The 26,478-nt window shown below is 45.4% G+C and overlaps 1 protein-coding gene across 6 annotated transcripts in view; it reads left to right on the forward strand.

Moving 5' to 3' along the window:
* Positions 1-26,478, forward strand: part of MGAT5 (alpha-1,6-mannosylglycoprotein 6-beta-N-acetylglucosaminyltransferase) — a 330,354-nt gene that overhangs the window by 270,410 nt on the left and 33,466 nt on the right. For 5 of the 6 annotated variants that reach the window (XM_044769036.2, XM_070507574.1, XM_044769037.2 and 2 more), the window contains 2 exons: positions 11,635-11,784; positions 21,166-21,312. In XM_044769036.2, the coding sequence (XP_044624971.1) occupies positions 11,635-11,784; positions 21,166-21,312 (297 nt within the window). The remainder of the gene's footprint in view (positions 1-11,634; positions 11,785-21,165; positions 21,313-26,478) is intronic. The other variant, XM_070507573.1, reaches the window with a different exon arrangement.

Consider the following 26,478-nt stretch of genomic DNA (forward strand, 5'->3'; position numbering starts at 1 on the left):
GAGGGGATCCTAAATCCTAAAGGAGGGGATTTAACAAATGATCCCCTTTGGGTGTCTGATCCTCCAGGTACACCACGGGTTTTCAGTTGGAGAGCAGCCTCAGTCTGACTCTTTGGGAAAGTGGAAGTGGGGAAAAAGTTGTTCCACGGCTGGCCTCACCTTGAGACAAGGGGTCTGCCTTTGTAACCCCCTGACCCTCCTCAGTGGAGGGCAGGTCTCTGGAGGGGAGGCAGTTGTGAGATTGACAACCAGTGCTAAACCCCCAGGGACGGTGAGCTGGGTGGCCATCGGCAGCCACTATACCTCCTTTCCTTTGCAGACTGATAGGTGTCACCCTTGGGAAAACAGAGGCAAAGGTGCTTTAAGTCATAAATAAAAAATCATGGACTTCAGGGCTCAAAGGACCTGCAAACCATCAAGGCCCTTATTTTACAACTGAGGGCCTTAAAGTTGCAAAAGATGAAGTAGGTTGTGCAGGCTTATCAGGCAGTTCTGGGAGAGCTCAAGCTCATACCCGGGCCTCCTATCTCCCAGACACTTCCCCTTGAAAAGCCTGGCACAGCCTGGCCCAAGAAAAAGACTTTTCTTCAGATAACTTGAGAAATTCACAGGGGAGAAGGTCATTCCGGGCAAGCCTGGGGGAAGTAACTCCATGCGCGGTGTTTGCTGAGGAAGTGCCGTTGACAGCTGCTGCAGGCTGGAAGGCTAGCTTATGAGGAAGCTTTCCGTCCCTGGACTTCTGCAGAGTGAGACAACATTAAGTGAAAATAGTGTCTCACCTTCTTTTCCTTGGACTCTCTGGCTTGCCTTTCTCTGTTCCTGCCGCCTGATAAATGGAGTGAAGGGAGTGACCTTGAGTCCCCTGGCCCTGGGCTTGCTGCCACTGTGCTGGGTGGGATGACAGAATGTGGTCCTTCCTTACTCTCAGTGTCATCATCTGTAAAATGAGGATCTCCACCACACACTTCTTCTAGGCATTAATTTCCAAACTTGTCATCCACACCAAATCGTGACTTTTGTTTTATCCATACCCCACCTGGTCTATTAATTATGTAATATTTTTAATGGAATCACTTTTTAAAAAACTACTTTAGCTTTGTTGTAAGCAATTAATATCCATGAAATCACGTGATATGTTACTTATGTTCTTCTAAACCACATATAAATTGATTTACAACTATTAAACATTTTCATCCATGTTCTACCTAAAATCACCTTGTATATGTATGTAACCATTAAGTGGAGAGAGTGGGACTCCATTGAATTCAAGCAAGGAACAGCTTCTTTCTCCCTTAAACTATAGAGTTTGTCTTTTCTGCCCCTTGGATATAATTTTGGACAGGTCCTGTAACTCGCAGATAATAAAAAACCCGTCTGTTACTTTTAGTCCCATGAACAATCCAAGTGCGAGATCTGAAGTATCTACTTTAGTTTAATGGTGGAAACTGAACACCATTTCAAGTCAAGCTGCTTCCCTCCCACTTCTAAGTGCTGCTTCGCCTAGGAAGCCTGAGATGGAGGTGGGGACGTGTGGTCTTCTCTGCTTCCCCAGCCTGCGGGTTACCTTCTCACCCTCCCAGCATCTCTCTATCTCCCAAACCAGGCTGCTGACAGTTCCTCCATGGATACAGTGGGGAGAGAGCCGAGACGGGGGGAGGGCGGGTAAGGTCTTGCATGAACAGGACTGGCACCGTCTAGTATCAGTGCTCTCTGGTCTCAGCAGGTGTCTGACGCTGGAGCTTTTCTCTGGCTGGACTATTGTGGGTCTTTGGGTCCCTCCTCCTCCATGGATGACTCACCTGCCCTAATGTGTTACCTTCATACAGGCAACACTGCCTCTGGCTGGTCGTGTGGCTCCTTCTCAGCACGAGTTTCCCACAGCCCACACTCCTTCCATCCCCCTTGGACAGAGCCCTTCCCAGTAGGACCCAATTGGGCACCCTTCTTTCTGTGGTCCACACCTGCACCAAGGCAAACACATCGTCCATTCCTTTGAGAAACTGGGAGCTCTGACCCATCCTGAAGCAGGCCCCGCTCACAGCTCCTCCTTCAGGACACCCTCCCAGCCCCCGTCTCTGACCATTAGCATTTTGAGGTTTGGGTGTGGCACTGATCCACGTGTCCCAGAGATTCCCAGGGATGCAGGTGAAGCTCTGCAAACGGTCCGCTGAGGCCCTTCTAACCTGTTTAGGTAAGGAAAGGAAACCAGCCAACAGCTCCCCAAAGAAGTCCTCTCTCCTCCTCTCTCAGGGTGTGGGGAGGTGAGCTGGCCACTCACTTTGGGGTCACCTGGTACCTGTTGTTTGACTGCTGGCCTTTGGGGCCTCAGTGTACTTGCCAGGAGAAGCCCCATGTTCACACCCGTTACACCATCCAGCCATGTGACCGTGCTGCTCTGCTGAGGCGGCGCCAGCCCCAGTGCTCTGAAATCCTTCCCTGGAGATGCACAGGGTGGTCCTGCTGAGTGGCCAGTTCTCCTTTGCCCTTAGACAGCAGCTGATTGTCCTTGTGGAGGTTCTAGAAGAAAATGCAACTTGAGTTCTGCCAAGGCAGCCTCTTAGTTTTCTAACCTTGCATTGTGACAGCCTTCTCTTTGTCACGGAGTGCTCTGTTTTCTGTGATCACTGCTCAGATAGAGCTGATAACAAAGCTCCTGGAAGAGTCTGTTGACATATTTAGGCCACAGTGGTCTATTTTCAACCTTTTAGCCTGTTTTCCAAGCACAGCAGCATAGCTGGTGGGCTTTGTTGCTTTAGGTCTGCAGCGGTCACAGTAGAGTAAGGGGCATCGTTATCCGTTAAGTGAGTCATTTACATTGCGGGGGAGAGAAACCGGCTTTACAATTTGAAGACCTCCTGCCCTCTCAAAGCAGAAAGGAGGTCATGTCAAAGGGCTGCTTGTTTTCACAAACTGGCTGGCAGATCCCCAGGATCCTTTAAGAGGCTTTCGTTAAATAGCAGAAAGCTCCAGTGCTGAGGCAGAGAAATCCTGAAACCTGCAAGTGCTGGGAAATGGGGAAGCATACTGACTGACCAGCCGGCTCAGACGGAGAGATCTGGAGGGGCATGGGCATTCGTTCAAGCTGCACAGTGAACTGGAGGCTCTGCCATCTCGGGACATTTTATAGTTGGGGGCATTATTAGCACCATGTATTTTGAAATAAGGCTACATATGTAAACGGCTTTTACGTGCATTTTATTATTCCCAATTCCACCTCAGCACTGCACGTACAGTAGATGTCTGATATACTCGGGAAGAGATATCCCCATTTATAGATCCTTCAAGTTGCAAAAACAGGGCTGATTGCTCTGTCCACATTACCCATTTAGCCTTGGAAATCTCCTGGTTTCTTTCTTTAGGCCAGAGACCAAAATTTTCACTTAACCACACAATAAAGAAGAATAAGTAACATACTTGTGAATATTACTCCCTTTCACTTGCTCCCCATCCATTCTTTGTCCTCCTCCCCAAACTGAAAGGTAGGTAGCTTCTAAAACCACTCATATCACATTTGAGACAACTGTTCACCCATTGCCCTAGGAGAGTAATTTATATCAGATGAGGTCCAGTCAAGAATAAGTGTGGAGCCCAGTGCAGCAAAAGGAAACAGATTCCCTTCTTTTTTTGCCCCTGGGCCCATAGGTGGACCATACACCAGCCTAGAGACAAGATTCCCCTGATTATTGCCACTATAATTACTAAGCACCATCCTTTCTCCTAAAGGGGTAACGATTTTGGCAGGAAGGGTCAGAAGTGGACAGGCTTCTGAGAATCTTAACTGGCCAGAGTCTTCTAGAGCTCTAAGAGGCGTGAGTGGGACACAGCGAGGGCCCCTCACACACACCTTAACCTTGAGAGGTTACTTGAAATAAATGATCCAAGGACTGCAAAGTCTAGATTATTCTGTAATGTAAATTGTTTCTGCTTCACTGCTGAAATTCACAGAGATTTGCATTTTAGAACTTCTAATCTTGGAATAAAAGAATTGTTCATCCTCATTGAATTTTAGACTTCAGGAGCAGACAGAGGAGGTAGTGTCCTTTTGTCTCCCTCTCTCCCTCCCTCCCCTCCTTTCACCTCACAACTCCTGAGAGAGAACCTTACTCTTGGTAGCTGTGTTGAAAAGACGATGGATCAACTGCGAAATACATCTTTTAAGGTTTGCAGCTCTCCTTTTATTTTATTTTCATTAAAATACACCCTTGGGTAAAGTCATGAACCTTAAGCTCATTTGCTGGGAGAAGGTTTTGTTGTAGAAAAATTAGGCTCCTGAGACAGGGTGGGAAGCTGCGCAGGCCCACGGTGGGAGTCTGAAGGAACTAGGCTGTGCGTGATCTGCTCCATGCCAGGCCTCCACAGACACTGAACCCACCGTGTCCTGCCCCTGGGAAGTTCACAGTCCCACAGGGTGGACACACACAGTGACAGTACAACCCCCAAAGGCCAAGCAGGAAGACGCTGTTAAAAGACAAACTGAGGCATGTTAAAAATTTTAAGAGTTTATTTGAGCAAAAATCACTGCGAATCAGGCAGCCCCAAACCAGAAGTAGTTAGGAGTGCTCCTCTAACAGGAGCCAGCGGAGAGACTTAACGTGGAGAAAGTGCAGAAGCAGAGAAAGGAAACTATCTGATTGACTGCAGCTTAAAGCCTAGTTCGCTGTTTGTGATTGATTGGCCTTAACGTTTTGATTTCGTGACCTTGAGGCATTGACAGGCTTGGATTTTGATTTGCTTACATAGGTCATCACAGCATAAGAGCCACCTGAGTCCAATGGCTTCCTTCTTTAATTAATTTAACAATCCTAAGGGGCACAGAGGAGGTAGCAGTAACGGCAGCTGAGAGAGCTCAGGAACACTGACGTGTAAAGGATGAAGGGAAGGAGTCCATCCAGGAGAGAAAAGGAGAGAGGAAGGAAGGGCGTTTGGGGGAGGGTAATGGCAGGCCAGATGTATGACGGAGCAGGAGAGGTTTGGGAGTGAGGAATAAGTTCAGTGTAAGTAGAGGAGAGAAATAGTACGTGCTAAAGCTGGAGAGCTTGTACGAGCCCAGATTGTGAAGAGCCTTGTGTGCATAGGGGAGGAGCCTTTGAAGACTTTATATAGGGAAACTAAATCTTCATTTTTAGAAACTAGTGGCACTGAAGAGGATAGATTGAAGGGGTGAGAGCTTAGAAACAGTATCTTAGCCTCAGGCCTCTGGAAAGCAGGGCCTGAGGCAAAGATTCAAGTATTACCACTTATTGGGGAAGGGCGTGCAAGCCCAGGGCAGTAAGGATGAAGGAAGAGGGATGTGAGGCCAAGGCAATGTGATGGAGTGTGTGACCATGCTGTGTCCCGCTTACCAGCAGCCACACAGACACAGCAGCATGAGCGCTGGGCACTCTGGACTCTCTGGAAGGTTTGCAAGGAGGAATTCCACCTTGGAATAGTCTGTAGAAAAGAGAAAAGAGGGTGGTTTTACAGTTTTCCCTCAGTGTCCACAGAGGGTTAGTTCCAGGATCCCCACAGATAGCAAAATCTGAGGATGCTCAAATCCCTTAGTCGGCCCTTCGCATCCACATCCGTGGATTCAACCAACTTCAGATCACAAACCTAATATGCTATTTGTGGTTGGTTGAGTCCGCGGATGGAGAAGCAGCAGATAGAAAGGGCTGACAGTATTTGCCTTGCTCCCTCCCGTTTCCTGTTTCTCTTTGGCCCTGGTTTACCTCACAGTGAACTAACGCGCCTGTACTTCTGCGATGCTGTTCAGGAGTGGGGGCCCCATGCCCTCCATCCCATGGTGTAGCTTCTTCCCAGTCTAACAGTGGAGGGCAGCCTAGTCTGTGTGAGCACCGACTGAGAAGGAGAAAGTAGAGCCGGCGATCAGGGGAATCTGAGGCGGCTTGTAAGGTTGTGTCACGATTCAGACAGGAGCTTGGCTTGGAGATTTTGACAGTAGTTCAAGCAGGAGGGGATGGACCAGAGTGAGTGGAGGAGGCTGGTGGTAGAGAAAGATTCACAAGATCTTCATTAGTAGACAAGTCCAGGCTCAGTCTTTCAAAGGGTTACCTCACAGTAGTAATTAGTGAAGAGCTTCTGCGGCTAGTTTTTTCTGTATATGTAGGGGAGGAAGTGGAAGCTAGTACTTAAAAATGATTAAAAATCCGTGATCAAAATAATCACAAGCCTACTCGTCAGGATTCTTACTGCTGAAATGATGGAAGGAAGCCCAGCTTCAGTAGCGTAGGCCACAGTGGGGATTGGCCGGCTCTGGGATCCCTGGGAAGGGCGGGGATACACATGACTGCAGACCCTGCACTCTCTCGCATTTGGTCCTCTGTGTGAAGATTTACTTTTTCTCTGTCTGGAGCCGGCCCTCCTTGCGGGCTGGGCGCATGCTTGCTTCAGCAGCCTGGTTTGGCAGTTCTCTGCTTTGACTCTGGAGATGGATTGACCCCTCCACACCCATTTGGCTCTTCCTTGGGAGGAAGCCCCCTGGTTCAGCACTCGCCAGGTGCTCTCCATGGACCAACCAACTCTGGGCAGGGCTGCAGAATTGTTTTTTTTAGAAAATGGCGGGTCGCAAGATGCCATGTGGATGAGGGGAAATGGAGTCTGGGAAAAGGGATGTGTGTGTCTGCAGTGGGGAGCCAAGGTGTGGCTGTGGAGAGAAGAACATAACATCCACTGCAACCAGAAGCTCAGAATACTGCCATTTACCAAAGTACATTCCTACACCCCTAATTCACCAGCAAGAAAAGAAAGAGCTCCTCATCTCCCGTTCGGCATTCCAGCTCTCCCTGCCGCCAACTCACACTAGTGTTGCTTTAGATGAATTGTTTTCCTAAAGCTCTCTGTTCAAGCTCTGAATATCTGACGCCCAGTTCTGCAAATGTCCCTGCCTCCAGCTACAACCATAAGCAGCCGCAGACGCCCTGAAAACGCTGCTCCTCTACTCCAGCCCGCTCTGCTCTCCTCTCCTCTTTGCATTTGAATCTTCCCTTCCCCCCACCTCCAGATGAGCTTAGGTAGATTTAAATTTTAATCAGTTTGATTGGTTGTTTTGAATGGGAATTTAAGTTGAACTAGAGAGTGAAAGCATTGTGGGGCAGCTAGTTGCTTTTGGACGCATTTCTCATGGCTCCGAGACGGGTGGTGGCACGCTGTGGTGTGATACTCAGTGCCAGGCCCATTTGGACTGTGTCTCAACAAATTTGTAGGTGATAGGGTTTTGGGAGTAGATAGTTTTCTTTGACCTTGGTCTCTTACGTCAGAGAGGTGAAAGCTTTCTAGGGAGTGATCTTGATCCAGTTCTTGGATCAATAGGAGACCCAGTTCCATGGTGCCACCTTCACCCTGGGCCTGGGTGTCAAAGATGGGAGGGAGGGGTATGCTAGCAAATGCCCTCACCCCTGCACACACACACTCCCTCTCCCCCCGCCCCACTTTGGGCCCTCCCATGGGTTGGGGAAAGGCAGGCAGGACAAGCTTAATATAAAAAACCTCAGCACCCTATTCCTTAAGCACAAATGATAGCAATACACATTGAAGTCAGAAGGGGGTCCTTTGAACCTCTCTATGGCAAGAACAGAACCCTCCAGCATGGTGGCAGTGGTGCAAGCCTTGGTGTTGTACAGACTGATTTCTGTTTTTTCTTGATTGCATATATTTAAAATTTTCTATTTAATTGTGAAATGTGGCAAATATACCCACCACCTGGAGATATATGTTAATATTTTGCAATACTTTTCTTTAACAGAGAAATGATATATGATGAATTTCATTAGCGCTCCATCCACCTCCCCAAACGCTCCTTCCCCCCCCGTGGTAATCAATATCCAGAAGTTGATGTCTGTCATCCCTGTGTGTATTTTTTTACTTAACTACAGATGTCCATATGTAAAAATATTGTCCATATGCATAATATTGAATAATATTGCTTTTCATGCTTAAAAAAAATGGCATTGAGAGCCAGCCCTGATAGCCTAGTGGTTAAAGTTTGGCATGCTCACCGCTTTGGCGGCCCGGGTTCGGTTCCCCGTTGTAGAAGCGCACCACTCATCTGTCAGTAGCCATGCTGTGGCAGCAGCTCGCATAGAGGAGTTAGAAGGACTTACAACTAGAGTATACAACTATGTCCTGGGGTTTTGGGGAGGAAAAAAAAGGAAGATTGGCAACAGGTGTTAGCTCAGGGTAAATCTTTCCCAGCAAAAAAACAAAAAGGCATTGAGCCATACAAAGTCTTTTGCAATCAGTCTCAATGCTGCTGCTTACTTGTAGAAACCACAGACAAGTTGCATCACCTTTTGGGCCACAGGGAGATGTGTCAGGATGCTGGTTGTGTTAACTCTGGCATAGTCCAGGTGAGCGAAGATCAAAGCCTGGAGAGGAGGAGACAAATTTGATATTATGGAGAGAGAGTCAACAGGGCTTCTGACTAATTTGATGTGTGAAATGACAAGTGTGATTCTGGTGCAGGTACCTGGCTGGGAGACTAATGCTAGTCACTGAGAATAGGAGGACACAGGGTGATGCTGTTCTGGGAAAGTGAGATGACGGATTCCCTTTTTGACCTGATGTGTTGAAGTGCCTGCAGCACACCCAGGTGGAGAGGTTCAGGAGGCAGTCAGATTTTTGACCCAAAATTCGGGTTGGAGATTGCGTTCCCTTAGCATCCAGTGAGCCTTACCTTTGGGAAGTGGGGCAGCTCCGTGTGAGTGGCTCCTTCGGCGCCTTTACCTGGAATCCGTAGCATGGTTCACCCTTGCCAGGTTTCTACAGAACTCTGACAAGTGACAACAAGAGACCTGGGCTGGAATCACCTAATTGCGATGTCAACTTCAGAGGTTAGAGTTATGTTTGAAACAATTTTTTTCCTCTAATAACCTGTTGTGATTTTCCCATTTATGAAATTACTTAAGTCCTCTCTGAAGGTAATTTCTACTTTCAGACTTTACCATGCTTTAACGTTAATGAGTTCATAGACTTTACTAGTCTTTGCATATACTTCTTTACATTTGCCTGAACTTGCCCGCTTGTTATACTTCAAGGAGCCCCAACCTTTTCTGGGACTGATGACAGTACCTGTGTATCCTAGTAATTGTTCCCTTCCCAGGCTTTCGGTCTGGGAATCCTAATCTTGAGACGGTCTACAATGAGTATTCTCCAGGACAGGAACCAGATGGGCCGTTGATGTTCTCCTTTGTAGCTCACTGCAGACCTTGGTCCATCTTCGCTAGTTAGCAGCTGGCTTTTCACAAGGAAATGCCTCCTTTTTCTTAAAGGAAAGATGCCTGCCTCATCCTCCACCCCAGTCCCTGAGGAAAAGGCCACAGGATGTCCTGACAGGCCTCCTCATGGATGAAGACAATCCACCCAGAGTAGCTCAAGTAAAAGTGTGCGTGTGGCGGGGAGAGGTGGGTAGCTGCTATATTGTAGGAATCCAGAAAGACGGGAATTTAGGATACACGACAGCCGTGGATGGGGCAGGACCCAGAAGCAGCTCTGGGCCCTGGTTTTCTCTCCTGTCTCTCTGCTTTCATTTCTCTGTCTTCTTCCTCCTCCTCTTCTTCCTCTTTCCTCTCCACCCCACCATCATGCTTGCAGGGGTGATGTCTAGGTCTCAGCCACTCTGGGTTCCTCTTATGACCACCTGTCTGTCTCTGTCATCTTCTGTCCTTTCTTTCAGCTCTTACTGGTTCTATTTCCACCCCCAACCCCCAAAACTGTCAGCTGGCTTCCTCACAGCTTGTATCTGGCCCGTAATTACCCGGACTCCAACACTGAATGACCTTTTTGCTCTAAAGCCCATGTCCATCTGGCAGTGATCTCTCTGTGTACAGGATTCTGAGCTCCTGAGACAGGGTCTGATTGACTCAACTCTTCTTCCTCAGCCTGGCCACACTGTCCCAGGCTGCTGGCCAGCCGAGGAATGGGTCCCCCTCAGGTCAGACACACCCTGGGCTGGTCAGCAGGGACAGGGGCAGGATTGCAGAACCCCCTGCCCTACCTACCAGGGGCTATGGATGGGGATGGAGTCGCTGAGAATGGGGTTCAGGGGGGCAGGAGTTAATCGGGTATATCTAGCACAAGAACTCTATCATAGAACCCCTCAAATTAACTTACACCAGGGAAGTGATCTTAAATTCGGCTCAAGCTGTGAATGGGAAGTCATGGTTTATAAACGGTTCTTAGTCACCTCTGCACTGATTCAAGGGTCTGCATCTCTGAAGTAATGAATTGAGCATCTTCCAGCCACACAAAACATGGCATGAAATTAAACTTTCATCCCAGGTCTTCATTTTATTCCTACATTAGGGGGCAGGGATGGACTTGGTTGACTCCGAACAAAATCATCCTGGTGCCTGGAGAGTGTAGACTATACTGGTTTTCCAGTCATGAGGACTTTTGATACACGATTTGAAACATATTTCCCCCAAAGTTGAGAATCCTTTGTAATGTTCTCCACCAGGCAGTGAATGGCAGACAGCAGACCCTGAACCCGGCTCATGGTACTGTGAGGAGCTGTCCCCCAAGTCAGAGTAAGGGTGTCCCTCCAGGCAAGGCTGAGAAGAGGTGTTGCCCTCCTCCTCTCATCGGGGCCCGCTTCCCCTTCTCTGCACACTGTGGCTGCTGATGCCACATCCCCATGTCCTTTGCGGTCTGAAGTCACAAAACTGGCTATAATTACATTTTCCTGGAGTGTGTGAAAACAGGCTTAGAATGGGAAAACCTTGTCCCACTTTCATACAACTGGAAAACGTTACAGAACTTGAATCTTTCAAATTTCCAAAAAAAAAAAAAGAGAAGCAACCTACAAAATCCAGCTTGTTCAACTTAGTCACACGGAAATGTGGAGAGGATGGGAAAGTGAGCTTGCTTCCGCTTCACAGGTGGTTTTGATTTAGAAAATGTGCCTCGAAATTCAGTGCGTGCAAATATAGAAAAGAGGTTTTATTTTGCTTCTAAGAAAAGTAAAAACTGCTCTTGAATGTTTCAGAGCTCATCAAACTTTACATTTAATCTTGTTTCCACTTTTGTCTACCTGGGTATTCTCATTCTCTTTCCAGCTGCCGTGTCAATGTATATTGTGGGAAACTCTCATCTCCCCATGATTCGAATTCGGTAGGATCCAGTTCTGACAACATGAGTTAATCATCACTAGAAATATTGGCTGGGGCTGGGGATGTTTGTATTCCTCTGGGACAGCTTAGCATCTCCGGATAAATGTTCCAGTCCAACTGACTGCCTTCTCTGGGTTTTCCTGCCCCAAACTTCCTCCCCCATAAAGAAGACAAGCCAAAAGCAAAAGTGTTGAGTCTCTGGTAATTTACAGAACAAGAATGATAGTTCAAAACAATTGGCTTTGATCTATCATTGATGTTCTATAGTAATATGGTATTATATATAATATACTACAGAATGATATATTAGTATTATATAGTAATACGTTGCTATATGTTTCTTCTTGCAAAAGTGGACATCAGCAATATGATTGTTTTTGTCCTCAAAATCCTGTCAGATTACTCTTGAGAGAAATTTTAGGAGTTGAATTGCCAAATTCTGCATATTGAGAACTCTGGCCTCCAGTTATGAGACAGATTGTTACGAGAATGAAAAGAGAAATGCCCTCTCCTTGTGCCCCCTCTTCAGAATAAGAAGATGTACTTGGACATTATTCACACGTACATGGAGGTGCACGCAACTGTTTACGGCTCCAGCACCAAGAATATTCCCAGTTACGTGAAAAACCACGGTATCCTCAGCGGACGGGACCTGCAGTTTCTTCTCCGAGAAACCAAGGTCAGTTTTTAGTAGTTTTGTAAAAACTCACCAGTGATGTTGTTTACAGATCTGTTTCCATTGGCATTGAAAATGGGATCAGAACCTCTCATGCTTTCTTTTCAATGCTGCAATAGCTCTTCAGGTCATTTTTAGGCAGTGGTTTTTCTGGACCAGCTGTAGCTTAAAAGTTAGTGAAGTGTGGCAGAAGGTTGCTACAGTTTAAAACTTATTTACTAAGGACCTACCCTGTGTCAGGCATCAAGCGAGGGGCTGGGGATCTGGTGGCAAACAGGACAGGAAAGACCCCGTCTCGAGCGTCAGACCTTCTGATAGAGCAGCAACTTTCACAGCAAGTCTGGGGTGCTTAACTCCCCCACCTTCCCAGTCACCACTATTCAAGGAATTGGTCCCCCAACCAGCTTTTCTTTGCACCTCCTCATTCAGAATGTTTGTACTGGACACTGACAAGGTTCAGATAAGGGGAAGGTTCCTTTGGGCTTAAGGAGCAGCGAAGGCGTGATGAAAGATGTAAGAGATGAAAGATGGATGAGTGTGGCTCATCTGACATGTGGGACAGACAGGAGTGAGAGTCAGGCTGTGGACGTGGAGATGACACATTCAGGAGAGAGCCAGAAACCAACCCATCTTGTCTAAGTGTTGGGAAACAGTGGAAGATAAAATTAGATAAGGGGCTGACTATGTTTTCATTTTCAAAGCAGGAGAGAGAAGCTGGGTAGGTGAATTTCTGTGGCATAATAGCGATTTCTGATCATTGTGTGATACTTCGATTTTGGAAAATGTGTTTACATATGCTGTCCTGTTTAGTTATCACAATAGCCGTAAGAGGTAGCAGGGAAGGTCTTAATGTTAACTTTATTTTAAACATGAGGAAATAGACTAGAGAGTTTGGCTTGCCCACAGTCACCGAGGTTGTCTTGGCAGGTGGTCCTAGGTCATGTTTTTTGTTTTTTTGTTTTTTTTTTACTGGAAATTAAAGCTCTGCTACGCACTCAACGTAACATCCTCATGAGCAAACACCTAAACATCACATTTAGTGGATACTCACCAGCCAAAAGAGTATGCATCTCCTTTCTGCCTCGGTTTCTCCGTATACCAATACACCTAATCATTTCTACCTCCAAGTCATTTGTGTGATGCCATGAACAAACTAGTTTGGTAACTTATTGATCTCCTTGGCCAAAGATCTGCTTTGTTGTAAATAAGATATTATTTCTTTGCCTGGTCAGCTGTGGTCTGATGACTGTTTGTGACAATCCAGGAGCGCAGTCTGTTCCACAGTGTGCACCGTTCACTTCCTACTCACCTCCTGTCTTCAGATGACATTTTAGAATCATTAGGATGTCTGGGCCCTTTAGTGGCAATGCTATTTTTGCCATTTGCCTCGTTTTACTTTTCCCCACATCACACTGAGGAGAAAGCTCAAGCTCCTTTAAAATTACATTCAATAGCGCTGGTTTTCAGCAGCGTGTCGTTACTGTCTCACACGCTTCTATTAACCCAGCCTCGTGAATGTGTTACTCAGCCTTGAAAATTTTAAAAGAACCCTTGCTTACCTACCATCCATTTACCCTATCAGAGAATGGAAAATAGGCCAAAGCTGAGGTCCCTGCTGTCCAGGGGAGGAAGAGAAGACGCCCAGAAGGCCCAGGCTGCAGTGTCAGAGTCTGCCTGACAACCAAGGGGGTACAGCTTGAATCCGAGTGTGAGGAGCATATATTTATCCTTGAAAAACCGGTGCCTTCAGAGGATGTCACTGATCCCATTTTGTATTGCCTGTTCATCTGACTAGAATATATTAAGGTGCTCCAAGTGGAATTATGGCTAAAACTGTTGGGAAATATGATGAAAATGAGGAAGTGTATCGCCGAGATTCCCCTTATACCCAGAACACAGCAGCAGGTGCTGAAATGAATGAATCTTGGGCTTTGAAATAATGATGCTAAAGACCAGCAGGCTTTGCATTTATAACCCTTTCTGTCTCTAGCTTTTTCCTCTATGTCTCTGAGCAGTTTAAAAGCAATTTATTCCGATCCATGTTGAAAGTGGCAAGCTGGAGATGCAGAGAAGCAGATGTCTGCAGAATGAGTGAGGCTCGAACTCTCCTCAGACTGGTTATTGGAGAAGGAAGCAGGGCTGGTTCTCCTCAGGGTTTAGACACGTATTGAAATGATTGATGCTTAATCAGCTTCTCACTCATTATTTTTCTTTATGAGCCATCTTTCAGTCTCTGCACCAAGCCCAGGAAACCCTCTGCTCAGCAGAATTTTGTCCTGGCATGCCATTAAGGGCCCAGGTGTCATTAGCAGACTCCAGCTGCAGGATGCCTATGAAGACAGGAGGAATTGTAATACTAACATCGGGGCTAAAAGAGCTGGGAAGTTGTTGAATCTAGAAGACTCTTCTAATAGGCTTATAAATTGGGATGAATTAATTATTTATCAGAGGGCTATAGACAAGTCATTCAGTTCAGCAAACTCCAGGAGTGTAATTTAAGCTGGCAAGTAGGACTGACTGGTGTGGCATGTTTTTACTTTTGGCTTAAATCTTAGTCTATTTTAATGTGGTTTCTTCCTTCTCTTGTTAATTTTAACCTCTTCATGCCCACCTCCCCCTGTCTTACCGTGGGGCTCCTTATAGAATGGGGCATTTGCCTCCTACGCTGGGTTGGAGGAGCGTTTGAAGTGAGCCAGAACAGGTACCTCCCTTTCTACAGTCAAAGTCGAGAACAAATTCTGGCTGTGGAAAACCAGAGGAAGAAGCTGCTGCTGCTCATGCTGTTGCTGTACCCCTTCTCTACCCAGACCTCCGGTCCTTCCTCCCTCCGACACTCGGGTGGGTCATGACAACCCTGATTCCCTACCACGTCAGCTCATCAGCTTACCCATGGAACTCAGCCAGGAGCCTGGGCAGGGTTGGAAGATGTGCAGTAGGTACTGTCCCTGTCCCATCCCATCCCCACGTCTGACCGCCCCCGAATCAACCATGGCTCTTTCCATAAGCTTGGATGTGGCTGCACAATCTCTCTCAAACCCAGGGCTTGTGGCAGCCACTACCGGTGAACCAGACTCTCGTGCAGCCCCATGACTGCGAGGGGCCTTGCTTTTCTGTTCACAAGTGCGTTCTCAGTGCCTAGAATAGTGCCAGGCTTGTAGAAGGCCTTCAGATAATTGTATAAAGAGTGAACAAAGGAGTCAAGGTGAAATCCACTTGCCATTTGGGATCCTGGGGCCATGCCCCTGGGAGAGATTTCTTGCTTTTCTCATGAATTACGCACCTAGATCCCCAGGATCTCCCCTGCGAGGGGCACTGTTCTTCTGATACCCCATGCCTGCCTCTCCATGCTGTTGCCCACGTCTCCAGGCCCTGGGAGGGAGAGCCCAAGAGCTTACTTACTGGTAGAGCAGTCCATCTTCCATTTCTGTTTCACAGACTGAAACATTTGCCCTCAAGCAGTCAAGCAGCTTTCATCCTGGTGACCAGTACCTCAAGTCATTCCTGTTTCAACTAGATGGAAAAAAAATTGCATATGCACATATTGCTTGCTCCCTCTTCCCCTCCCACGTATGTGCAGAGAATGAAGAGTGTATAAAGATAGGATTCAATAACCTCTCTGAGTTCAAGAACAAAAGGACATCCCCACACCCAAATACATACAAAAACCGTCCACATCTCCTTACAGAGACGCTTGATTGCTGGAAAGATCTAGTCTATTAATATTTATTCTTTTGCTCATTTACCCGAAAAATGTGTATTAAGTACTGAATATATTCCAGGCATTTTTGATACAGGGATGACTAAGGCAGTTTTGCGCGCAAGGAGTATACAGGCGTAGTGGAGGAGACCAACAGGTAAACAGGTGATGAACAATATGAAAAGTACACAGGTAGAAGGAGTAATAATAAAAAATAGTGATACTGACGTAAAATCTCACTGCGATGCTATGAGCAGGATCCCCCATTCAGGTGTGTAAGATGTTGCACTGTGACTTGTGAAGTCAAATGTTTTAACACATTTAGCGCATTCGTGTTATTGTGGTGCACTTAACCATGGGGTTTACTGCAGCAACTGCCATTTTCTCTACCCTTTACCTGTGCTAAGCCCTTTCTGCGAATTCTCTCTTCATCACAAAATTTCTCTGATCTCGGTACCATTAGAAGCCATCCTCATGTTGCAGCGAATAGGCCTGTTGTGCTGCCTCACTGTTGAGAGCGAAGGGTCAGCCTGCTGTGGAATTTGGGTGACAGATGGGTGCTCAGGGAAGCCTGCTCCAGGGAGGGGTTAACTGAGTTGCCTTTGAACGGTAGACATGTGATGCTGGCACGGCAGGAGATGGTCAGTGTCTACAGTTTTAAATTTATCCAAATGTTCTCTTATTGCCCCATCTCCAAGTGAATGCATTTACAATGCAAATTGTCCCGGGGCTTCCAGATGGTGGAAGTGCAGGAAATTTTGGTCTGGATGTTGTTGTTTGTGTTTTGTTTTGTTTTGCTTCTGGAAGGCCACTTGGATAACTGGGCAGAGTCTGGGAGTTGACCCAGTGAGCGGGTCCCCAGGAAATAGCCTTTGCTTTAGCAGCCAACTTGGACAAACTTTGGGCACTTAAACACGGTTGACAAGTGTCATTGTCTTAATCTGCTTTGTCCTTCTAGCTTTTTAAGAGAGAATATAGTATAGTTATAATATATAGTTACAGGTAGTATAGGTTGGGGCACCTGGAGTCCGTGAAAGGGTGTGGCCAAACCTGTATGGGGGAGATTTTGGCCACTGTTGTGTACATTGGGTACAGAAGGGAAAACCCCTTTGGGCTACATGAAAACATCACCTATCAGGACAGTAAATTTTCTCCATACCCGCTATTGTATGAATTCTTTTTAAAGATATAAAAGGGATACTTGTTACCAAAAATATAGTGATTCCCAATCATTATCGGAAGAATAACCAAGTAAGGTTTAACATCAGCATGTGGCTCATGGGACTGACCTTTTCATGAGGCGGTCACTGTAAACCATGTTCTCTCTCTCTGCCTTTTTTTTGGCGGAGATTGGCCCTGAGCTAACATCTGTTGCCAATGTTCCTCTTTTTTTTCTTTCCTCCCCAAAGCCCCAGTGCATAGTTGTATATCCTAGTTGTAGGTCATTCTAGCTCCTCTATGTGGCGTGGCCTGATGAGAAGTGCTAGGTCTGCACCCAGGATCCAAACTGGCGAACCCTGGGCTGCCGAAGCAGAGGGCGCGAACTTAACCACTTGGCCACGGGGCTGGCCCCCTTCTCATAGATGTCCCTCCATTTTTTTCAGTCCAGGTCCTTTATGAGTCACTGAGAATTCATGAATACACATGCAGATGCTGAGTGGCTTGTAAAAACCCACAGCCATGACTCCAGCAGACCTACACTCCAGCAATACAATACAGGGTCATGGGCAAGCAACTGCATAAAGTTGAATCTGGGTTTGAACTTGGTGAAAGCCAAACCTTGGAATACATCTTTTCCATGGACTATCTCATTTAATCTTCACAGCAGCCCCAAGAAATAGAGCGCTATTATTTTTACCATTTTACACATGAAAAGACAGGTTTGGAGAGCTTGCGTTACTTTGACTAAGGTCTCACAGCTAGAGAGAATGCATTATAAATGGACCTCAGAAAAATCCACAGAAAGAGGCATGTAACAGTTTTCCACAGTTACAGATCTAGGAAGTGATGGAGTCAGGATTTGAACCCTGGTCTGCCTGACTCCAGAGCCTGTGCTGTTAATCACTGTATTGTCCTGAACACTTTGTGCCAATAATCAGTTTACTGGATAAGCTGAGGTTGATTCATTGCTCAGACTCCCTCCTGAGCCACTTCACCAACTTGTCCAATTAAAACTAGTCGGGCCAGCCCTTTGTGGCCTAGTGGTTTGGTTCAGTGTGCTCAGCTTCCATGGCCCAGGTTTGGTTCCCGAGCACAGAACTATACCACTTGTCTGTCAGCAGCCATGCTGTGGTGTTGGCTCACATACAAAAAAAAAAAAAAAAAAAAAAAAGAGGAAGATTGGCAACAGATGTTAGCTCAGGGCAAATCTTCCTCAGCAAAAAAAAAAAAAAAAAAAAAAAAAAACTAGTCAGCAAAGTCTATGTTGAGCGTGTCTCCTGTTTGGGATTATCCTTGATGGTCCCCATCAAGAGTGACTGGAAATTGACCAAACCAGTCCAGTCTTCCTAAGAATGACCTTAATCCATGTTTAAAGGATTCTTTGTTATACTCCACTTAGGGGATTAAAACAATTCCATTTCTCCTCTCACAGAGAATGAAAAACGGAATGGTTTTCCTAAACTCTTTGTTAGCGTGTGAGAATGTTCCAGTCCTGTGCCATGAATACAACGTCTGGGGCTTCATCTGTTCTCGCTTGCATAGTATTAGTTCAAAAGTTTAATTTTAAAGCATGTAATCCCTCTGTTTAGAAATGCTCATTGATGGAGCCGGAGTTGCAGCCATGGAGATGTTCTGTCATCTGGAATATCCTCATTAGATTCTGGGCTTCTGAGGGCCAGATGAGATATAAATAAAATATGCCCAGCTTCCTCCTGAAGAGTTAAGCCTCTGCACTTGAATGCATCCTCGTAGTGTGTCTCTTGCCCCCATGCTAAGGAAATCTGTAAGTAGGCAGAACGGCGGGGGAAGAGGGAGATGGGGAAAAGCAATTTAGTGTGCTTAAGGTACCAGTGTGCGGCAAGGCCATCAGCTCTCAGAAGTTCACGCTGGTGATGAACTCTCTGCCTGCCTTGTTCAAACCTCAAGTGTGCAATTTGACCTTCATACATCTGCTCCATTATAATGTCACAGGTAATGAGTACACAGGAAGCAAGAAAAAATGGCTTATTGACAGAAGTGACAAAGAACTGTTATTTTGGTGTTTTCAAGTAATGCGTTTCCTGTAATCCTAATTAGTGGGACAAGAAAACTCATTGCCGAGAAACTGTGCGGTATTTGCTTCAACTTCATTCTAAAACTGTGAGGCTTGGAGAGTTAGCCCAAAGTGTGTATTTTCTATGTGCTGAGATACTCTGATGCCAGCAGAGCAGAAGAGATGGTGCAAATTGTTATTCAGATATAATTAAACCTAGGGCATATTCAAGTGCATTAAGCAACAGCCTCAAATGCTTTTAATTAATGGGTTCAGTTTGGTTGGTCTGAAGGAGCTAATTAAATTTTTTTCCAGGATTTTCTATTTAAATAGACAAGCATTGTGCTTCCTGCATTTCCTCCAAAGTTCTTTGCAATTTAGAGTTGATGAAGGTATCGACGCTTCACGGCAGGCTCTGATTTTCAGAGGTCAGGAAACACTGTGATCTACAAGGCCCCTGGTTAAACCCACAGGGACCCTCCGCCTGCATCTTCCAGCACCTTTCTGCTCAGGGTCAGAAGGATCTGGGGTCCCTGTGCTTTCTGTGCCCAACCCCAGCCTGATAGAGGTCACCTTTCCCCTGGAGACTTGGCACACCCTCCCCAAAATCTGATGGGGAGGGCAGATCACAGTGATCCAAAGCCTCAAGGATGGTGACCCTGGAGTCCTCCTATTCATCGAAGCTGGGATGTCTTGAGACTGCTCCCACTGTTTCGTTTTTTCTGCTGCTGTCTAGCACCTGCCACTGCTGAGCCACATGCTCGGGCCGTATCCTATACACATAAGTTCCCTCTGATAATCTCACTCCTGTTAGCTACATAATAAGAATAAGATCCAGAAGCAGGGCCTCCAAATGGTGGTGGAGATACCCCTTGTCTATACAGCTTCCAGCCTCCTGCTGCCGCGTTTTCGCTTGCCCCCATGTCTCCAGTGGTTCTGCCCCAGGGGAAATGACCCAGCCCACAGCAAGAGCTCAGCTGGCCTTTCAAAGCTTCTTTTCTCCCCAATTCCCTCCCCTGTGGACGTCCCTGACAGTATAGTCAGTCATCTCAATGTTTACAGGAAATGAAAGGTTATTTTTCCAAAACAATAAGAAGGTGAAGTATCCTATTCTGTGCAAAAGAACACAATTATAGGAGAGGGAATCTGTCCAGAAAACCTGAGATTTTAGTTTCTTGTCCCAGAAAGACCCCTGTGAGGGTTACATGACTCTCTAGTGTGTCCACTGTGGGCCATGCTCAGCCCTGGAATTGAGTGCCCAGCACATACATGCTGCATCTTCCAGTGTTGTCCGGGGAACCCGGCAGCTTGGGCTCAGGGCTCTCTAGGAACCATTCTAAATAATCGGTCAGTTAAAGCGGCTGCAAAGACACGATTGCTGGGGAGAGGACCCGGGGAAAGGAGAATCAAGCTTGTAGCTATATCCGGTTCAGCAGCATCCTTCAGTCTCAGGGCCTGGCCGTGTGGGTGTTCCTCAACGTGATGGCAGAAGGAAATGATGCCCTGGGACCCAGTTACCTTTCGCCACTTGATGTGCCTCTGGAGACTGGAGCAATTTCAGAATCGGCCCCTTAATGTGGGTAGGGAGATCTCACACCTCACTAAGCCCAGACGTGGACCTTGCCCGTCAATACCCTACACCCTCCGGCAGTCTGAAGAACCCTGTGGTGAGGAGATGCCGTGAAGCATTTCTGTGAGATGATGTTTCATTTCTGGACTCCGGAATCAGTGCCACTGAACTGCAGTCCCCTTTGTCCCAGCGACTCTCAGCTGCAGTTGCTTCAAGGACTCTGAGAGTGTGTTTTTGCTGCCATCTATTGTCTGCCGTGGGGAAAACGCATGGTTTGCTCACTGGAGAGGGAAGCAGGCCTGAGCATTGAGCAGGTTACCACCCTCCCTCCAGGGAGGGGGAAATAAAAACCGAGATGTTGGTATCCCCCAGTGAAAACCCCATTATGAAAACTTGTGTTTACTGACCTACCATCATTTTAAAGCCGCTCCATTTGAACCTGTAATCAAACCTCCAAGTGACCTTTCTGTCCCTCTGCCCAGCATCACTGAAAGGGCTTGTTGTTCCTTTGCTTCAATGAAGAAACCTTCTGTTTAGTTAAGCAAGTGTTTTTCCAGTCGTGTCTCCCGGTGAGTTACAGAAAGATGATTGTTGGGTCTTGGTTTTTGTTGTTGTTTTTATTCTTTTAATACCCCACCACCCTGCCTCCTCAACTGCCCACCCCAACACTTCTTTCTGTACTTTTTTAGCAAAAGAGGAGAAGATAATGACCGGAGCAGCTTCATGAGCCTTTCAGGGTCCCTGGTCATGTTTTTCGGGTCCTGATGTAAGCTGACTTCTCCTCACCCCACCCCCTGTGGCCTGGGAACCGTCCAGAGTCTCTGGGGCTTCCACACAGGAATGGAGCCTGGAGTAGCCCTTGCGAGCCAGGGATGTCAGTCCTGACTGACGTGTTCATATGTGGGGTGCTCTTCTGTCTTGCAGTTGTTTGCTGGACTTGGGTTCCCTTACGAGGGCCCGGCTCCCCTGGAGGCCATCGCCAATGGATGTGCTTTTCTGAATCCCAAGTTCAACCCACCCAAAAGCAGCAAAAACACGGACTTCTTCATTGGCAAGCCAACTCTAAGAGAGGTAAGCATCGATAAAAGTCATTCTCCTTTCAATAATATGAATCAGAGCTATTTCTTGAGTTCTAGGAGCCATTTAAACCTCGTAGCCTTGGACAGTAGGTATCATCACCTTCATTTAACATAGTTGAGCGGAAGGAGGAGAGTGTGCAGGGGCTCAGAGAGACGAATGGCTTGATTACATCCCCCAGCTTGTTAGGGGCGGAGCCAGTATTTGAATCTATTTCCACCCCTCTACAAAGTGTGGGATCTTTTTACTCTATCCCAATTCTGTCTTAATTCGAACAGACATCTACAGCCTTCTAATGAACTGAACTCTGATTTTCTGAATGTTTAGAGTTTATGGAATAAGGGCATCAGCTGGTTAACAGATGTTTTTGAAGAACCTACTCTCCATGATGTGCTGTGGGGAATAAAAAGTGTGCCATGAGGGTCCTTAGAGAACCATCAGCTTTGAGAGACAAGACCTCTCATGAGTGACTGAAGAAATGTACCTGGTCCCTTAGCCCACCACCAGCAGGCACCATCCTGGGAAGTAATCCTGCCATGGCTCAAACCATTTGCAGAAGTTTATTTGAATTGCCTTCAGAGATCCTCTTGAAAATCCACAGTGGGTGATGAATCACCATTGAAGGCAGTTGGATTCAAGTTGGTGCAATAAACAAAGTCATTTAGAGCGTGTGAGTGATCCAGCTGGGTATTTCTGTATCTGGTCAGCAACAGGTGTGTGCAAGAAACCATAAGCTTGATTTTATTATTATTTCCATGTAGTTAATAAGTGGCTCTGCGGGCTGCTCGTGAGCAGGAAGCCCCAAGGGTTGGAGTCGTCACGTGCCCTTGTCACTTGGGGCCTTCTACTGGGGAGTGACACTGCTGGGCAGCCATCTCATGACGTAGTAGCACAGTTTTTAAAGCATACGTTTTTCAATTCTGCTTTTAAACCTTTCTGGGTCCATTCTCCTGACCGCTCTCCCCCAAACAGTATATAAAACACATTTCCCATGATTTTCTTTACTGACCATTCAGAAATCTTACCAACTCATAGAGTTGATTATTTTGAGAGTTCTTTTCCTTGACTCTCCCTATCATTAGTGAAAGGGCCAAAGGAGATGGAGGAAGATTAACAAGACCCGTAGATTATCCTGAAGAAGAGGAAGCTGTGGCCTGACAAGGGTTAACCCTGTGTGTGTGTTTGCTTGCTTGCTTGCTGGCTGGCTTTTTCCTTCCGTAATATGATAAATTTGAATTCTTCCTTTTGGGGTGTGGTTTCTTTTGGGAGGTCATTCCTCAGCAATATTTAATGCACACCTGTGTGCCGAGTGCTGTGGGAGGCGCCAGGACGCAGAGATCAGGGACCTTCATTCTGGCACTGGGGAGCTTATTCTCTGGAAAGCTTTGAAGACACTCCCCAGCAGCGAGAACATCAATTTAGGAATCTCTCCTTTAGCGTCTAACTTTTTGAAACTTTCCAGTTTGCGGTAGGAAAGATGAGCTAATAAATCATCCTTACATTTTAATTTAGGTGTAGGAAATCTCTGAAGTTCTGCTTCTGCCCACATTGGATAGTTATTTGTAATTTTTTAACTTTTTTGTGATAAAATATACATAATGTAAAACTTACCATTTTTAAGTGTAGGGCTAACTGGCATCAAATACATCCGCAATGTTGTGCAACCATCACCACTCTCTGTTTCCAGAATTTGTTCATTGTCTCAAACAGAAGCTCTGTACTCATTAAGCAAGAACTCCCCATCTCCCCTCCCCACAGCCCCTGGTAACCTCTATTCTACTTTCCATCTCTATAAATTTACCTGTTCTAGGTTCCTAATGTAAGTTGAATCATACAATATTTGTCCTTTTGTAACTGGCTTTTTTCACGTAGCATAATATTTTCAAGTTTCATTCATGTTGTAGCATACGTCTGAATCATTCCTTTTTAGGCTGAATATTATTCCGGTGTATGGATATACCATATTTTATTTATCCATTCTTCTGTTAATGGAACCCTGGGTTGTTTCCACTTTTTGTCTATTGTGAATAATTTTGCTGTCAACATTGCTGTACAAGTATCTGCTTGAGTCCTTACAGTTCTTTGGGGTGTATACCTGCAAGTGGAATTGTTGGAATTTACTTTTTATTTATTTTGAAATAATTTTAGTTTTACGGGAAGGTTGCAAAAATAATACAGAGTTTGGGTATATCCTTCATCCAGCTTCCTCTAATGGTAACATTATAAAACCACAGTACAATTATCAAAACTAGGAAATTAACATTGGTACCATAGTCTTATGTAAACTACAGACTTTATTTGGACTTTACTAGTTTTTCCACTAAAATCCTTTTTCTGTTCCAGGGTGCAATCCAGGATCTCACATTGCATTTAATTGTCATGTCTCCTTACTCTCTTCCAGTCTGTGATGACAATTTTTCAGTCTTCCCTTGTCATTCAGGACACTTTGAAAGAGTACTGGTCAGTTTTTTGTACACTGTCCCTCAATTTGGATTTGACTGCTGTTTTCTCGTGATTAGTTTGTGGTTGCACATTTTTGGCAAGACTACCCCAGAAGTGATGTGGCCTCCTCAGTGTATCCTATCAGGGTGCATCATGTCGATATATCTTATTACTGGTGATGTTAACCGTGATCACTTGGTGAAGGTCGTGTTTATCAGGTTTCTCCACGATAAAGGTGCTATTTTTCTCTATGTTGGGGGAAATACTTTGAGACTGCATATATCTCGGTTCTCTTGAAACTTTTGCCCATTTATTTTTCCCATGTACCAGTAGATCTTGCCTACAGCAGTTATTAATGTGGTGTTCTAATGGTGATTTCCTTTTTCCCTCATCATGATTTTTTTAAATGCGTGAAAAGTGAAGAAACCCATCTCTGTTCTTCCCACAGTTTCTAATACATGCCTTTGAGGAATGATTAATCGAAAGTATCTTAGACTACATTGGCAACTGGCACCTTTTTTTAATTGATAATTCTAAAGATTTTGATGATACTTTGTTACAACTGAGTATTTTTTCCTGAAAAAAATTTAGGACACTCTTAAACATGATCTATTTCCCAGTGAGTGATATAATGTTACATAGATCAGATTACCCAGTATGAAGTTATTGAGAAAATTGTGTTCATTGTTTCCAATCAATTACCATCACTGAGTAGTTTGCTTTTTGTTGAGATCCTGGAAGATTCTCATTCTTCAAAGAGAGTGGGCATTCGAGCTGCCTTCCAGGCAGTTGGTTCCTCCTGTCCCTTCAGATGATTCCACCAGTGCCCGACTGAGACTTCAGTTAGAATGGCACTGTGGGGTCCTTGCAACAGTTGCTCAGCACGTCACCTCACACAGATGACTTCATCAGTCCTGGGCTCCCATAGGAGGGCTGAGATGCAAAAGGTCATTTGACAGATGTTGATTATGTCTGCACAGGATCTGTGGTACTAGATGCTACCTTGGGGAAAACTTACCAGGGCACATTTCCTGTCTTCCAGGAGCTCAAAATTTAATATGGAGGAGTGGTAAGACAGATACATAATCAATGGAAATGCATAAAGAAATAGCTAAGTTAATTAAGGGGAGGAAGTGAATTTGGAGTTGCGCCAGGTGGAGAATGTGCTAAGTTATCTGAGAAGGAGGTGGAGGAGGAGCTGTGCTTTAAAGGACAAGGAAGAGGGGGCGATTTCAAGCTTGAGAGGTGTGAATGTTGATGAGTTGGAGGGAACCTTGAAGAAGGTCAGTTGCTTTGGGCAGGCGGGCAGGTTCCATCTGATGTCCGTCTCCTTCTCAGCTGGAGACAGTGCAGAGAGTAGACTTAGTAGCCAACAGCAACACGCAGCTTTGCGAGGAGGCAGTGAACTTGACCTCGCAGCCAGGTGGGCCACCCTGCTCTGCTCTTTGAGCTCACAAAAGCCAGAAAATCCCCCTAACCAAGATGCTTTTAATTGGCAAAGAGCTGCCAATAGTTCTACGCATCCTTAAGGGTCAAAAATCCCTAGAAATTATCCTTTTCTTTTTTTAACCAAAACGTACATCATTTCAAAGCTATCTTTTGTGCCTATTCTAGTCTTTCGAGTTAAGGAACAATTAATCCATATAAATCTGTCCATATAAGTTGCATATATGTCTCTTCTTTGCCTTCATTTGAAGAGAAGAAAAATATGAGTTTAACTTTGTGGGCTCTTTTTTGTTTTTGCATTGGACCAATTTTTAGACCGTGATGTTCACTCAGGGGGAAAAGTTTCATAATGTTTTAAGTAATGTGGTCGGCTCAAGTTATACTTTAAACGTAATATAAATCGGATTTTTATCTTTATTGGAAAACATATTAGTAGGTTGTTGATCATTATTCTGGCATTTTGTAAACCATTAGAAATTCTCTGGCTTCAGGGTTTTTTTCCCCATAAAGAGAACGCGTGCTCTCCTCGAAGATTTAATAGCCGCTCTGAAGTAATGTCTCATATTTAATAAGATTTTCATTACTTTTACAAACTATACGCCAGTAAATTTACTGACTGATATACCATGAAGTAGCTCAGATCAGACAGTTCTCAATAAATTAACAAGGAAGAACATGACATTCAGAGGGGGAATAATGAATCACAAAATGCCTTAGTCATAAAATTAAGTAACCCTCAATAATTGTAAATGAACAAAATGATAATGGCTCAGCACTTTGTATTTTCCAAGAGCAACCTTGTAAACAAGCAGAGACCTTTAAATGGGAGGGGAGAGAGACTGCTGATGTGTAAATAGCTGAATAGTGACATTGATGGCAACTTTAATTTGCCCAATTCCATTGGAAGAATTAGTTTGTTCTCCAGACCACAAAATGAAAATGGTGCGACATTTTGCTCATCTTCAGAAAAGGTGTAATACAGGCATAAATTCAGTCCTGGGGTTTTTTTTAGATTGGCAAGTTTTAGGAGAGTGATTACAAGACTGTGTTTACATTGGCTTCTTTTGGTCTTTGTCTTAAGAACCCAATAGCATCCTTTAAAATTGTCACCTTCCTTTTTTTCTAAAGCTAGTAAGTTGTTGAGAACCCAGATTTGACTTTGCTTTGCTGCTTTTTAGCCATGTGGTCTTGGGGAATTGTAGACCCCACTAAACCTCAGAATCCTCATGGATACTCAGGAAACCTGATAAGTAATGTGTGTGCAGGCAATGA

Source organism: Equus asinus, chromosome 4 (genome assembly GCF_041296235.1).
Source record: "Equus asinus isolate D_3611 breed Donkey chromosome 4, EquAss-T2T_v2, whole genome shotgun sequence".
Lineage (NCBI taxonomy): Eukaryota > Metazoa > Chordata > Mammalia > Perissodactyla > Equidae > Equus > Equus asinus.